Source organism: Xyrauchen texanus, chromosome 38, assembly GCF_025860055.1.
Source record: "Xyrauchen texanus isolate HMW12.3.18 chromosome 38, RBS_HiC_50CHRs, whole genome shotgun sequence".
Classification (NCBI taxonomy): domain Eukaryota; kingdom Metazoa; phylum Chordata; class Actinopteri; order Cypriniformes; family Catostomidae; genus Xyrauchen; species Xyrauchen texanus.
The window spans coordinates 1,759,460-1,776,791 of record NC_068313.1 but is presented as its reverse complement, the minus strand read 5'-3'; the positions used below and the strand labels follow the sequence as shown (position 1 = coordinate 1,776,791).

The following is a 17,332-nucleotide window of genomic DNA, read 5'->3' as shown; positions in this document are numbered from 1 at the left end:
TGTTTGCTGCAAATGTTTGCCAGAAGTTTGCAGTTCTTCACCGGTAGTGGTGAACATGTAGCTAACCTTTGGTGACAATGAAGAATTTGCAGCAAAACGAATTTGCATATGTAAATTAATGAGTGCCGAATTTGCAGCAAGTTTGTGGCAAATCTAGATTTTCTGTAAGGGTAATGATCTAAAAGGAAATGAAATGTAGACACAACACAGACATCCCTACCATTAACCATCACTTAAACCTAACTGATAGTGTCTAAAAAAAGCAATTCCAATTCCCAATGCGCTTTAGGTCCTCGAAATGGCATAGTGACTCAATCCGGGTGGCGGAGGACGAATCTCAGTTGCCTCCATGCACATCTCACCACGTGCCCCACCAAGACAGAGAACCACATTATAGCGACCACAAGGAGATTACCCATGTGACTACCCTCCCTAGCAATTGGGCCAATTTGTTTGCTTAGAAGACCTGGCTGGAGTCACTCAGCACACCCTGGATTCCACTCAGGACTCCAGGGGTGATAGTCAGTATCAATACTCACTGAGCTACCCAGGCCCTACCTGCCCCATTTCTTCCCAAATGTGTCCAATCTGTGTCCAAACTTCCAAACTGTTTATATGACATCTGTGTATCATTCTTGAAATGAGGGAGCGCAAATTGACTTCCTTCATTACACTAGTTTGGACCCAGCTTTTAGTATATTTGTCACCTACTTTAATAACTGCCCCATCACCCAATATACATAGTCTGGGGCAGAATGAAATTTGAGGATCCAAAACCTCACAGATAAATTCTGGACTCTTACCCAGAGTTCTTGTATCTTAGCGCAGAACCACAGATCATGTGCCATATCTGCATCCTCCAACTGACTTCGCCAGCAGATCGGTGTCTTTTAGACCAAGCCTAAATAATCTAGAGGGAGTCCAGTAGAAATGATGCAAAATCTTAAACTGAATAAGACATACACTTGCATCCCTAAACATAATTAAAATAAAATAAAACATTCTTTCCCACCTCCAATTCCAAGTTCAAATCTCTTTCCCATAACCTCTTAAGAGATGTTGAGTTCCCGTCACCAAGACTCTGAATCAACGAGAAATAATACACTGACACTTCATGCCCCTTTACAAAGTCTGTGAGCACCATACAGAGGGTGTCTGCAGCTTTAGCTGTAAATAATAGTATATCATGAGATAGTATCTTCAACTGTAAATACCTGAAAAATGTAGACCTAGAAATGCCAAATTTCTGTGTTATATTTTCAAATGTTCTCAAAGCTCAGTTTTCATTAAGGCCACAAAGTGTAGCAACACCCCTCTCAATCCATTCTGTCCAGAAAAAGGGGGACTTGTTAATACACTATTTGGGGTTCAGCCATATGCTTGAGGAAACATTTAGGTAAATATCAAAATTTTACAAACGGGAAATGTTTGTCCATACTGAATGTTAATGTGAAATAATGGGATGCATTTTCACTTCTCAAGGCAGTTTGATATTAAGAATTTGCAATGGCGATATTGGGGCAAGGACCGCTTTTTCAATGTAGTACTAGGGAGGGGCTTTCTCAGGTGGAAGAGACCAATGGGCCAAGTGTCTAAGATTAAAAGCATAGTAAGTGGTGGTGGCATAGTGGGCTAAAGCATATAACTGTTAATCAGAAGGTTGCTGGTTCGATCCCCACAGTCAATACCATTGTGTCTTTGAGCAAGACATTTAACTCCAGGTTGCTCCGGGGGATTGTCCCTGTAATAAGTGCACTGTAAGTTGCTTTGGATAAAAGCGTCTGCCAAATGCATAAATGTAAATGTAATAAAAAATTAAAACATTTTGGAGGCCTAAACCTCTTTAGTAAATTGGTCTGTGTAACTTACTGAAATACAACAAGGCCATTTACAATTCCAAATAAAGGACTTAGATATTCTATCAAAGTGTTTCAAATTAGAAAGAGGAACTTCTAAGGGGAGAGACTGTAGTAGATAATTACATTTTGGGATACAATTCATTTTTATAGCATTGCCCTTCACAGCCATAGACAAATGTAGTGAAGCCCACCTCGCCACATCACACGAGAACCTTTTCATTAATGGGTCAAAATAAACTCAGATTTGCTGGAAATACAATTCCTAAATACTTAATCCCTTGCTTTGGCCATTGAAAGGTGCCAGGTTGGAAAGCTGTGGGAGGGCAATTTACTGTTCGAGCAAGAGCTTCTGATTTAGACCAATTCACCCTGTAATGCTGAAAATTTGGAGAAGGAACTAATAATTTTATGGAGGCTCAGCATCGATATATTAGGGTCGGAGACTAATAATAATATATCATCTGTGTAGAGTAGCTGCTAATGGTTCCAGGGAAAGACAGAACAATAAAGGGGAGAGAGGACAGCCTTGCCAGGTTCCCCTATCAAGAGAAAAAAGATATGAAATTAATCCATCAGTTTGCACTGCTGCTAACGGTTGTTTATAAAGTAACTTAATCCACCCATTAAAAGTGTTCCCAAACCTGTATGTATAATAAATGTAATAACTCTGCTTAATCGATTAACAAGAATTTTAAACAATATTTTTACATCTGACTGGATTAGGGAAATTGGACGATCTCTTTTACATTCATTTGAGTCCTTATCTTTTTTAAGAATGAGACTGATCAGGGCTTGCATCATGTGATTAATATTGGCGATAGTTCACCTTTCTTTTATGACTCTGTGTAAACTTCCAACATAAGTGGAATTGGGGCAGTGGTGGCTCAGTGGTTGAGGCTCAGGGTTACTGACCGGAAGGTCGGGGGTTCAAGCCCCAGCACCACCAAGATGCCACTGTTGGGCCCTTGAGCAAGGCACTTAACCCCAGGTTGCTCCAGGGGGATTGTCCCTGTAATAAGTGCACTGTAAGTCGCTTTGGATAAAAGCGTCTGCCAAATGCATAAATGTAATGTAAATGTAAGTGGAGCCAGTTCTGTGACATAAGATCTAAAGAATTCTGCAGCAAAACCATCTGGTCCCGGTGCATTACCTGTTGGCAAGGCTTTAATTACCTCAACGAGCTCCTCCAAGGACACTGAGGAAATGTTGGTTTCTACATAAACATTGACTTCTTTCTTTAACATTTGTTGAAATTCAGGGTCTTGTAGAAGAGATGTTACAGCGCATCTCCTTTAGCCATTTTCCTTTCTCTATATACGTCAACATCTCTTAAACACATCAAAGCATAATCTGAAACTAAAATGTTCCCAGTTAAGCAGTCAGTGGTAGATGGAATAAGTGACTTAAGTATAACAATAAAAACCTATTCTAGAGTAAATCTGATGATCTGATGAAAAATGTTGTAGTACCTCCCATATGGGTTCAGAAGTCTCCAAATGTCTAAGACCAAGATTTTTTGAAGTGTCAGTGTTGCTCTAAAGCAGGGGTGACCAACCCTGCTCCTGGAGAGCTACCTTCCTGCAGAGTTTAGCTCCAACACACCTGCCTGTCATTTTCAAGAAATCCTAAAGACCCTGATAAGCTGGTTCAGGTGTGTTTGATTAGGGTTGGATATAAACTCTGCAGGAAGGTAGCTCTCCAGGAGCAGGGTTGGTCACCCCTGCTCTAAAGGGTCTTCACACTTTTGCATCACTATGTTCAAAGACTGGATCCATTAAAAGATTGAAGTCCCCATTCAAAACCATATCATGAAGGATCCCAGCAGCTTTTAGCTTCCCCTCAGGATCCATTAAAAAAGTTCTGATCATCAGCGATGGGTGCATAAATATTAGCCAAAATAAGGTTTTGCCCCTGTTTTTCACTCAAAACAATAATGACTCTTTCTAAATTATCTTTAATCTGTTTGAGAAAATTAAATTGTAAATGTTCAATGTGATGACTCCCCTGCTCTTACTTGAACCAGCACTGCAAAACACATGCCCACCCCATGCACTACTGGAAATACGACCGCTCATGCACACTCATGAGATTTTCTGCAACACTATTGCTACTGGATTGCTCAAGTCCTGTGTATTTTTTTTTCTCTCCTTGTGTTTTTTGGGTTGTTTGTTTTTTACATAAACGTGCCATTAAATTGCACAAAAATCTATTCCATAAAATAAGCCCCAGTAAATAATCACATCGAATCCAAAAAATGAACAAATTAACTCCACAATATTGGCTAATAAAGGGAGAAAAAGAGGAGAAAATAATAATAATAAAAAAAAAAGAGTCAATGAGCAGCCAACAGAATAACACCCACTCAGGCTGCATCAGTAAAATGCACGATGTGTAGTCTGTATTGTTGACTGAGTGCAGACAAAATTACACACTCACACCATTGATTTAATGAAGCCCATAGCTCGTCATGGGCATGTAAATGTCTTGCGACCACCCTTGGCATCAATTCTCAGCTTAGCTGGAAAAAGCAGTGCAAAATCACCATCACTGTTGGTGAAGCAGATAGTCAATCTAGCAAAGTCTGGAAAAAACATGATGTTGTGGTCCTCCCAGCACAACTTTTTTTTCCTCACCAATCCTAGAACAAAGTCTCTGTCAGCCGACCGCAAGAGTCCGCCGTGGGAAGCACATGCTCAATTTTGAGCCGACAGGGCCACTGTGCCGATCAAATTCTGAATAAGCCCATCCAAAAACATCACCATATCTTGACCTTCCTTTCCCTTGGGAATTCCAACTAAACAAACTTACGCCTGTTCCTGTACTCCATATCTTGTAGTTTTTCCCACATGTGTTTCACATTCTCATTGGTAGCAGGCAAGTTAGCCTGTAGCTCTCTTTTGGCCGACTCCAGAAACTCAACATGTTTTTCAACAATGTGATCAGGAGTTTCGCCTCCATAGATGTGATCACTTGACATTTCTGCAAGGCCCTCCAAGCCAGTCGAGATATTCATCAGCGCTCCATAAATGTTAGAGATCTTCCAACCTACTTCACGAAGCTCGCAGCCACCATCGACTGGACCTCCGCCATCCTGATCCTGCGAGGCATCCGACACATGAGAATTGAAGTGCTTTTTAATGTCCCCACAGGCCAATGATTTAAATTTTTTCTACATCCTGACCTCCCAGCACAATTAGCAAACAAAACTATTACAGTTCTCACCAGTTAATATTGCTTAGAAGGATAATTGTAGCAAAGTTTAAGTGGAGCTCTCCTTTAAGCGACCAACCTTCACATAGCGTCACATGGTTCCACAAAAGGTAGGTATCTTTATTATACTGCCTCTTAAGATGTCTTGCTTTGGCCAAATACTAAGGAAGCATCGTATGTATCCTTCCCCTGGTAGGCGTTCCCAGAATGCAGTGTGATGAGCTTGGTGGAAAAATAAATCCAAGATGGTGGATGAAACAAGAGGTCCAGAAGTTTTAGATTATAAATATACTTCAAAACTGAAATGTATCGATAAATATATAATATGATACCAAACTGACTATTTACCCAAAATGTGTGTGTGCTGTGAGTATTGATGCTTATTAGAGGATCACATCGTTTCTCTGACGTCACCTGTACTGAAATCAGTTGTGAGTCGAGTCTCGTGCACTGTGCATGAGGAGCGCTATTTGAATGATGCACGGAGCTGCCGCCTATGAAGAGCATTCAAAAACGCTCTCTTATGAGGCATCATTTCAGCAAGGATGCTGCCGTAGAAGACAGCTGCCTAAGTAGGCAGGAGACAACGAGGCAGCTCACTAAGTTTTGGAACAGACTACATATTACTGCAAAAATAATGTCTGTATTAACCACGTTTCCATCCCATGTGTTCAAATGACAAAATCATCATTTACAGAGAAAAATACATATTTTTATTAATATAATACTCACGGTTTATAGCACACAGACAAAACACTGTAAAGATCGTTTCTCATGTCTGAGAGCGACAGCTTCTTTATGACTTTAATGTGTGTATCTATAAGATATATTTCAAAAGTGTCAATAACACTCCCCTCCCGCACAGTTTAAGTTTTTATTTGATTTCATTTCTCTGTAAATTCTTTGCCGGCTTTGGATATTTTTAGACACCGTTATTTCAGGATGACCAGAGCAACATTTTAGACGTGATTATTGGTCCGCTGGTTAATCCAGTTATGAGCTAGTTATTCAGTCACATTACTTTTTTGATGCACATCTTGTATTTGTAATAAATTCAATAGGAGTTTATTATGTTAATGTGTTTCCATCATAGTTTATGTGCATTTCTGCTTATCAAGTAAACAATTTATCCATCTCAAGTGAGCGTATACGTTCTGGAGATTTTCCATCCAGCGGTTTTATGCAATATCCCAAAATGCACATAATAACCCAGCTATTGACTGATGCTATAGTACGTTAAACGGTAGCTACACTTGACCGAAAAAAGATTAAGGGGGAAAGATTAAGGAAGATCAATGACAACTAGAGCATGTTTTTCCATCAGAAGGATTAAAAACATTTCATCCAAAAATAGAAAGCATGTTTTTTGCTGTTTAAAAAAAGGAAAAGAAAAGGCTCAACATGTACAGTCATGGGGAATAAAACACCTGACAGAAGAATATTGAGTTTCTCCATGGATTGTGGCTTTGTTTTTTTATTCTCCCTGGTTTATCAATTGCAGAATATAGTTGTTTGTTATTGATTATTTGTATGGGGTAAGCCCTGTATTTGGCAGGTCCAAAGTGTGCAACCCTAGCAACATCTGTCTGACTTTGTAACGAAGATAGGAACCAAGTCATATCGATAGACCAGAGTTTCTGATGAAAACACCCTAGCAACCACACAGCTGCTCAGAATGCCTCATAAACCACATAGCAACACCCTAGTAACCACCCACAATACCGTAGCATTATGGCAGTGAGTTTTGCACCACTCAGAATTTCTTAATATTAACTGTATGAATAGAAAATGTGAGAAATTTTACATGAATTTCAGCAATGTTGTGTATTCTATAGTTTGAAGTCATTTTTGGCAACGTACAATTCTCTCCCCTCTGATTCTGAAGACCATGAATTTATACTCATCTACAAAAAGAGGATTAAAAGAGATATATATATATCTCCTCTGACGTCACGGACACACTTTAGCCCAACAAAGAGGAAGAACAACGCATCACAGCTATTTTTTTCTCATAATGACAACAGAGAAGACTAATCCTGTGAGATTAACTGTGGAGATTGTCGTTTTTTATGGACACTTGAATGGAGAATCTTGCATCTTTCCCAGAATGCTTTGCTTGTGACCAAAAGGGTCTGTTTTCGGTCTGTCACCCAGTTTCTTTGCTTTTGGAGTGTCCAGTAATCACCAAATCTCAAATCCTGAAGTTCAATGGTTCACAGAGAAGGGCCCAGTTTTAATGTCCAGGATTAGTTGAAATGTACATATGTCACTCAGTGTAGTTAATAAAGCTTGTCTTTGTGGTGAGAGCATGACCGCTGATGGTAAGAGATGTTAGAGGACAAGTTTAATGGGTTTAAAGTGTTGTGTATCTTTGTTCTGAGAGCTGTGCAGTGTTTCAGATGTGACGGATGTTGTGATGATGTGTTCAGTGGCACCAGGCTTTGCTTGGCACTGCAGTCAGAGATGCCCAGACCCGGGTAGAGCGCAAAAGCAGAACTCTATATAGAATAGATCTTTCATATCTATCTTCTCTGAAGCAGTGCTTCAATATTGTTGGGTGAATCTTAAAAATACATTCACGACTTATATTGCGCACCAAAATTTAAATAAAAAAGTAAAATACATCACATAATAATGAGCTATATTTTACATAAAGAGAATGAAGCCTATTTTATATATGTATAAAAAATATATATATATTTATCTTTCATTGTAGCTCTCTTTTAAATGTTATAATTATTTAACATTTAAAAGAGAGCCACAATGAAAGATAAAAAGACAAAAAAAATAAACAAAAATAAATAAATGTCAAATATTGATGTGAAAAAAAGGTTATTTTGTACTTCTAAACCAATTTTCTTTTTGTTTTTGCGCTCACATTTTAATAAAAGAACATCATAAATTCATAGTATGCCCATGTTGGTTAATTCCACAAAAATGTGAACCACGTCATGGAAATATGTGTCCAAAAATTGCATTTTATATTATATTGTGGTATAATGATAACGCATATTGCTCTCAAAACACTAGGGGGCGCCACTTGCTCACACAGCACTGACTGAAGCATTGAAATACATACTACATTTTAAAACGCAGCCTTTTAAGGTTTATAATCGTGCAAGAACATATTGCGATTTAATCTTATCTCAATCAATCATGCAGCCTTAATGGATACCATACCAATGTCTAAGAAGTCAAAGTCAGTCAAAGCATTTTGAATAGTTTCACGATGTATTGGTAAGTGTCACTTTCAACAGACATGTCTGTAACATCTGTAGCATAAGGGGGTTGCCAATATTGTGCACGCAAAGTATAAATGACAGCAGCCATTTATAGGACGTTGGTAGCTAGTGTAATGGACTGTATGCATATCCACTATCCTGGATGTTTGAAAGCCTCTGCAGACTCTATATGACTAACTGCATAAGTTGGGGGTGTGGCTATGTAAATAAGGCATTTTTGAGGGTAAGATACATGTACTGGATTGTTGCTATCTATATGGGCTTCTTTGAGGGTGTGAGATGCATGTGCTGGGGGTGTGGCTATGCAAATGAGCTGCAGTGAGATGCAGACAGATGTTTCTCTGGATAAACCCTTCACACGCTGACCGTTTGCTCTGCATTAGTAAACATGGCATCAAACTCTGAAGTAAACAGCGATTCTAAGGTATGTCTGCAGTATGCACACTCGTTTGCTTTTGTGGATGTTCACTGTGATTTTGCAGTAGCTTGATGCCGTTACAGTCATGGAGAAAACAATTTTGGGAATTTTAAAATTGTGATTAGAAAGAGTTAGTTACCGACTGTGTTGACAGATGCATTTGTGTCCTGCTATATGGTGAATTTCTTTAGTCGTGGATGTGAAAATGTGTTTTTTATAATTATGGTCTGATCAGACAACATTGATACAGCTTTTGTGTAAAATATTCTTCTTTTACTGTAACTCTTTTTGGTTATTATTTGTGGTTGACTGATATTGGTATGATAATGGAGGGATGCCAATACAACAATAAAACTGATATTTCAAAAACAATAAAATGTAATGATGACATGCATAACATTTCTAAAAAAACATGCATCAAATTCACATAATACTTCAATAAAATTAGAAAATATAAGCCAAGCTGAAATACGAAAACAGAAAATGTCTATCCAATTATTATAATAATAACATTAATGAGGGTGATAATAATAGTAATATTAATAATAAATTAGATAAAATAAAAACAAAAAATTAAATAGATACATTTTAATTGTTATAAATTTGTAATGCAAATAAAAATATAAAATTAACTGTTAAAATTAACATCTGTGTGTGTGTGTGTGTGTGTATGTATGTGTATGTATGTGTATATATATATATATATATATTAGTTTAGCCTAATATACAATGTGAAGTGTTATCAGCACATAGATACAATAGAATATACACATGTTAACATGACACATATACACAATTACAAAAATATATATGCATATATTTTTAAAAGAAAAGTTGAGTCATTTTTAAGTGTGCTCTGAATGACGCACCTATGAGAGAAACCTGATTTATTTTCATTTGAGTTTGCACCATCTGCCCCCCAACTCATACACCGATACACAAAGAGCTCTGCTGTGCCGATTTACAACAGTTCCATTGACAGACACACACACACACACACACACACACACACACTCTGGAGTCAACACCACATCAGTGCAGAAATACAGAATCAAACCCCTCATGTTTTGTGAGACGGATGTTGTGCCATGAACATGACAGACTGAAGAGTGTTAGATGCTCATGCAGTGAGTCTTCAGTGAGTTTGTCATTGTCTCTGGCTGTCCATACACTGAGGTTTGGCTTCTGCTGCAGTGTGAATAATGATAAACATCTGACTGCCGCGAGATGCCTGATCTGTCTGTTTCTTCGACCGAGAGAATAACATCCACAGGTGTACACTACAACATCTGGCTAGTTGACATGAAATGTGACAGCAGTGATGGCTATACTCCATCTAAAACAAATTCAAACTTTAATTATTCATTTTTATGATGTTATAGTTATTTTAACATGGAAAATTTGCACTTTTGCCCATTTACGCCTGGTATTAAGATGCGTCTCATGTGATCCGATCACATATGTCATTGTGTTTATTCCTGGCCACTTAAGTGCATCTCATGTGACCACTTGTGATCAGATTTGGAGGGGAGCGACTCCGTTTCATGATGACACACATCAATCACTATAACAGTGTATGACTGCATGACAGTAAAGCACAACAAAATCAGAAAAGACAGCCCGCTATTTCTCACAGATACAGCTGAAATTTGATCTAAGCACAAATGCAACATTTCAAGCAGAATTGTCTATTATTTAGTGGATTACTTCTATTAAACTGATCTGCAGATGTTGTGCTTCTCATATGACCCCGCATGGTGATATCAGACACATTAGCCACGTTTACATGCACTTAAAGATCCACTCAGCGATTCATGAGAAACACTGTTGATATTCGAACTCAACGGCCAAAACAAACACACCCCTCCATTCAGTGCTCATTTGGAATTGAATCAAATTCATGCATGCACATTGCCAAGGGAACGACAGTAACTGTTCGGTTTGCTGACCAAAAGACTAATATGGCAGAATCAGATGCGTCTGCTGCCCGAGGGTAAATTAGCTTCAGTAAGTGGAAGTAATTTGTATCCCTATGAAAGTTCAGGTGGCTTATGCTTTTTGTAGTACTGTAAAAAGTGTGACAATAACCCCGCTACTTGGTTGGAAGCAAGACATTTATTTTAGCAAATGTAATGATACATTATTGCCTGTAATACTTGACGGTCAGTTATACATGATGAAACTTAAGTTTGTTGTCATTTCTAAAATAAAAAGGAATAAAGTAGCATGGCAAGATAATGTCTCTGATGTCAAATATGTTTTATTGTTACAACGGTGTAATTCCACATAGATGATGTGTGACGTTACACATGTGAAGACGTGTAATTCATAGGGAATAACTTTTTATATTATTTTATTAATTTAACAATGTAATAACTCTCCTGTCGGACAAAGACTGAGAACCAATGCTTGACACGGGCGGTGGAGGTGGTTTAGGCGCTCCGTGCTGACAGTATAAGACGTGGAAGTGGAGGTCTCTTTCTCATAACTGAAGCGAAGCGAAGTAATAATCTAATATGTTAATAAACAACAGACAAGCAAGCAAGCAAACTGTTGCTACAGTAAGTTGCTGCTGCTATGGTAACTTGCAGAGTAGACGAGATGGTTTTACGCACACCAGCTCCAGACACACATCTCTCCTGCTACTAAATCTAACATCACAACAACAGCATATATGGGTTCTGTGAAACATAGCAAAATTGATGTTACCCACCTATCGAGTAGAAAAAGAGCAACTTCTGCATCTGTCTTCAAGCCTTTTACCTCTCGGAGGTCTCTCCACCACTGAAAATCCTTGCAGATGTTGACGTGACATTTCTGGGAGTCCAATGGGAAAATCACATATACTAGAAACTATTCCCATTTCTAAACATCAGTGTTTAATATCGACGGTCATTCACGTACATGCGCAGTTTACCAGTAATAATGAAATATTGCGATACCAAAACAATTGAAACTGTACAATATAATCTTGATGCTAATTTAAGTACTATATTACTGTATGCTGTAATTAGCAAAATGACATGAGATGTGACAATTTTGAGAGGAAATCAATGACAATTTAAAAATTAAAAAAAACTCTGAATATGGCTTTGTGTGATCATTAGCTGAAGGAGGTAATTTGATTAAAATGTATACAGTCGCATGCGCTGCACGGTACTGAATAAAAGAGGTGCCACTCTGCTCTGTCATCTGCTTCACACACACTCGCACAAAAACAACACTACTGGTGCTTCATTTTCATGCAATGTGTTTAGAGTATAAACGGCTGTTAACGCTTAAAAGAACTCCTCCGGTGCAGCTAGTAGATTTCAGCTCGAGAATGCTGCTTAAAGTTATTAAATGATGACAGAAGAATATAACTACTGTATAAAAATGTTATATTCAATAATACTCAGAATAACAATTCTATAACATTAAATGATTGTTTTATTATTATCATCATCATCATCATCGTCTGTAAGAGATATCACAAACACAGCATGTTTTATCAGCATGTTGTGATTCAGCCATAGCAGCCTTGTGCCACAGGTAATCCAATTTTGTTTCATTCATATTTTCATTAGTACTGAGAAGTTCTGTTGTGCAGCATTTTAAATGACCAAAAATAATATTAAATATTTTATTTGTTTAAAGCTGTATGTATCAATTTGATCATAACATTTCATGAAAATATTTAACATAGAATCCAGAAAATTTTAAATGGAAAATGCATCATTTGTATCTGTGAGACTTTATGCAGTTCCTTTAATCAAGTCATTTTCTGTGTAATTTCATCACTAATCTGAGACTTTTTATTTGTTGATTATAGTATCGCTTTTGTATCAATATCGAGGTACCAGGACTGGTATTGTACCAAAGGCAAAATTTTGGTATGGTATCAGAGCAACCTTAATATGCGCTTGTACATTGGGGTAATCCCGTTTATGTAAGAGGGAATCTCCACTACTGCAATGCAATTCAGCTTTAGGTCATGATAGAAAGTGAAGGAAACCCAAACCGCAACACCTCTGGAATATCTGGAAATAAAGTGAAGCAACAGAGGATAAAATAGGTTTTTTTCTTCCTCAGATCTAATGTTTGTTTTTTACGCAAGCATCACAGGGAAATTACGTGGCATCTAAACAGGAGTAAAGAGTATGCCACTTATACAGTGCATCCGGAAAGTATTCACAGCGCTTCACTTTTTCCACATTTTGTTTGTTCCAAAATTGATTCAATTCATTATTTTACTCAAAATTCTACAAACAATACCCCATAATGACAACATGAAAGAAGTTTGTTTGAAATTTTAGCAAATTAAAAACTAAACGGCCGGCCAAACTGAGCGATCGGGGGAGAACAGCCTCAGTAAAAGGCACAAGACAGCCCACCTGGAGTTTGCCAAAAGGCACCTGAAGGACTCTGACCATGAGAAATTAAATTCTCTGGTCTGATGAAACATAGATTGAACTCTTTGGCCTGAATGTCAAGCGTCATGTCTGGAGGAAACCAGGCACCGCTCATCATCTGGCCAATACCATCCCTACAGTGAAGCATGGTGGTGGCAGCATCATACTGTGGGGATGTGTTTCAGCAGCAGGAACTGGGAGACTAGTCAGGATCGAGGGAAAGATGAATGCAGCAATGTACAGAGACATCCTTGATGAAAACCTGCACCAGAGCACTCTGGACCTCAGACTGGGGCGAAGGTTCATCTTCCAACAGGACGACAAACATAAGCACACTGCCAAGATAACAAAGGAGTGGCTACAGGACAACTCTGTGAATGTCCTTGAGTGGCCCAGCTAGAGCCCAGACTTGAACCCGATTGAACATCTCTGGAGAGATCTGAAAATGGCTGTGCACCGATGCTCCCCGTCCAACCTGATGGAGCTTGAGAGGACCTGCAAAGAAGAATGGGAGAAACTGCCCAAAAATAGGTGTGCCAAGCTTGTGGCATCATACTCAAAAAGACTTGAGGCTGTAATTGGTGCCAAAGGTGCTTCAACAAAGTATTGAGCAAAGGCTGTGAATACTTATGAACATGTGATTTATTTTCGTTTTTTTATTTTTAATAAATTTGCTAAAATTTCAAACAAACTTCTTTCATCTTGTCATTATGGGGTATTGTTTGTAGAATTTTGAGGAAATAATGAATTTAATACATTTTGGAATAAGGCTGTAACATAACAAAATGTGGAAAAAGTGAAGTACTGTGAATACATTCCGGATGCACTGTACAGTGCATGTAAACAGGAATGCTGTTTTTGTGTGATAACCTGCTTTCTCGTAATAGGTCGCTCTCTGGTGTCTGGTGTAAACATACTCACTGAAGAAGATCCATTAAGTTTTGGTGCTTGTGTATGTATCTGCTTTTTTAATTTTGCGATCTCACACTTATTTCCTTTTAAAGCGGCTCATAACCGGCAAAGTTTAAACTCTTAGCACAGTGGTTGATTGATAGGTTAGGGGTGGTGCGTCGCCGGGACACATACAGAACGGATTAGTGTTTATACCTCAAATGTGTCACATGCGTTTTTACCACATTCATATGTAGTTTTTGTGATCTGATCCCAAAAAAGTTTTAGACCCCGTATTTAGCGCTTAACACATGTGTTCGGATCACCCGAAATGCATCTTAATACCAGGTGTAAAAGGGGTCTCTGTGATGTAGACACAAAAATAGAGTTTTAGGAGGGGGAAATGTTTGCTGTGGATCTAGGACAAGCTCTGAAATTCCTTAATCTTGCTCTTTAAATCTTTCTCTGGTGTGGCTGAGAGTATAATCACACACCTCATTCCAACTACTGCCTCAACAGACTGTAACCGCAGACAGATTTACCACTAAGAGAAAAAGCTGAGCTGAACTTTCATGCTGCTCTTTTCCAAAGAATGAAAGCATACAGTGACTGACCAGGGACTGTCACTATCTTTGTGCTGGATTCAAAGTCCTCTGAAGTCAAACAAAATCTTTTGTGTGAGAAACCTGTATAGTTTTTTCTGCTGAACATCTTCCCCTGTTACTGTCACCCATGCTCTGATATATGGCAATATGCTGTCTACAAAACACATATATATATTAAATAATATGGTTTTCACTGATATAAAGTCACATAAAGAATCATAACTGAATCTTACATGCCAAGTTTGAATATGCACATAAATGCGATTTTAGAGGCTTTTGTTGAAATATCCATTTACTGTAAACCCTAAAGAAAAAAAGCCCACGCTGATCATAGTTGATTTAAGCCTGTTTAAGCTAGTCTCTCAATCTGGCCAAGCTGGTTTTCAGCTGGTTGGCCTGCTAAGAAGTGCCCAAAACCAGTCTAAAACTAGCAACACAAACCAGCCTGACCTGTCTCTTCCAGTAGGGTAATAAGACACTGGATAGTAAAACAATTGCAGCAAATTGTAGGGCTTGTCCCCATCTCTGTCAGCCTCGAGTAATATGAAGCTCATTACATTGACTTTATCAGGCGTGACCAGAAATTTGTAGCTTACGAGGTCACGTAAACAAATTTCCATCATGCACTGTAAGGCTGAAAGCACTGCATTGATCGGTGGTGCCCATCTCACTGAACACATGCACCCTCAAACTAATACAAGTCTTTAATTCCATAGAATATAAATTCATAGAAATGACAGTAGTTTGCTGGTAGATGTGGCATTGGATTATGTAGCTGTTTTGTTTATGTAGATTTGGTGATGGCTTTAAATGTGGCTACATCCTGGGGCAGGTTTAGTGGTTCATAGCCCGTGATGGCCTCTGTGTCAATGGTGCTGTGGTGTAGGCTGATGCTGATTGGTTCCCTGGGGCATTGGGGCAGCTCAATGCGGCTGAAGGACACTGTGTCCCGGGTGTAGTGATATAAAAGCCATAGCAAATGCGTTGAACACTGGGTCTGGAGCAGGGAATGAGGAGCTGGCTTTATGAAGGCAAGAAATGTAGATTGTTTCATCTGTCTCAAGGCGTTTCAGGTGAGAGTCTATCTGCATGTCTGGATGAAGGTATAGGGGCTTTGTGCTCAGGATAATGAGCTATAATGAGTGGGGGATATCTTGAGTTCTTTGGCCATAATTTGTCCTGTTATTTTTATTTAAACACATTGATTTACACTTTTTTTTTTTTTACATTTTTTTTTAAAATGTTAAAATGTTTTACCTTTTGTAGTACAATAGCTTGTCATGTGGGCAGTACTCTCTAGGGATGCACCTATCCGATACCTGGATCGGTATTGGCTCCGATACTGAAGTTTTTAAACCGATCGGGTATCGTGCGTTACTCACGAACAACATCTCAGATGTAGATGCTCAATTGCTTCACTTATATGCATTTAGTGTGCCACCGGAGGTGCGTTTTTACCAGAATTTCAATAAGAAGCTAATTAAACTACTGTGAAATTTCTTACAAACAGACACACTTACAGGACTTCCTGGAGAGTTCAGAATGTCAAAATAAAAGCGTGAGGGTTTAAAAGTTAAAATGTGTCACGGAGAGACTCACGGAGGCAGAGATATGAACTCAGTAGCAGGGTTTTTTGAACAGCTGATGTAAACATTGAGTAAATCCAGTTGAGCAGAGTGACAAACAGCAGGTGAGTAATATCCAGACAGGGTATAGACATGATGAACCGATAACTCACAACAGTCTTATGATACTTGCAGGCAATAATGAAGAAACGGGTATGTTTGACATAGTAGAAAGATGTGGAGTCTCAGATATACTATCGATGAGAACAGACAAAGAGTGTGTGTGAAAGCGGGGTATATATGCAGTCTTTGATTAGCCACTAATGATACGCAGGTGCGTGTAATCGGATCTCAGGGGAGAGTGAGCACTGACGGCAGTGAGGGAGAAAGAGAGAGAGAGACCGGTGGATCCATGACAAAATGTGCACGATTGAGATATATTACTATTATAATATATTTATTATTTGTTTACAAAAGTTGAATGGGTTCCCAAAAATAACCATGGCAATGAAAAGTGAGCTGATATCTTACAACTAAAATGAACAAAAAAGAGATCTGAATCCTTTAAAGTCCAAATACAATTTGAAAAATTGTGCAAAAAAACATTTTGATTAAAAAAAACTTTTCTACTGATGACTTGAAGACTGGAATTAGTGTTAATTTTGCTGTGACATTATCCAGTATACTAGTTAATAATAAAGTGTTTCTTAATAAGCTATACATTTATATTGAAATAATGTGTGTTTAGAGGTTTGTGTTTCTTTACATATTAAAGAGCACACCCAATTACTTCCACACAATAATGTAAAGATATTATAAACTGATTAAGCAATAAAACAACACTGATATCGGATCAGTATCGGCCAATACTGAGATTTCTGATATCAGAGGAAAAGTTGTATTGGTGCATCCCTAGTACCCTCAAAGGTACACCCACTGTATCCGCATTACACCTTAACGTACTAATATACACTCTTTAGGGACAGATAATGTACAAATACATTCGACTGACAATTAGAGGGTAATGTGAGTGTACCTTTGTGGGTTCTGCCCCTGTAACGAGCTGTTGTACCATTTAAGGTACTCTGTGGGTCTCAACTGGTGGGTCACATCCCAAATTGGGTCATAGGTCTATTCAGATTGGGTCACAG

General features: G+C 38.4%; 1 protein-coding gene across 4 annotated transcripts in view; it reads left to right on the top strand.

The window, feature by feature from the left end:
* Positions 1-17,332, top strand: part of septin4b (septin 4b) — a 43,897-nt gene that overhangs the window by 167 nt on the left and 26,398 nt on the right. Inside the window, exon 1 of one of the 4 annotated variants that reach the window (XM_052110479.1) lies at positions 8,626-8,735. The exons of 1 other annotated variant lie outside the window; for it this stretch is intronic. In XM_052110479.1, coding sequence (XP_051966439.1) covers positions 8,700-8,735 — 36 coding nt within the window. In that variant the 5' untranslated portion in view covers positions 8,626-8,699. Of the gene's footprint in view, positions 1-8,625; positions 8,736-15,628; positions 15,690-17,332 lie in introns of those variants that run through there. 2 more of the 4 variants (XM_052110478.1, XM_052110477.1) reach the window with 2 other exon arrangements.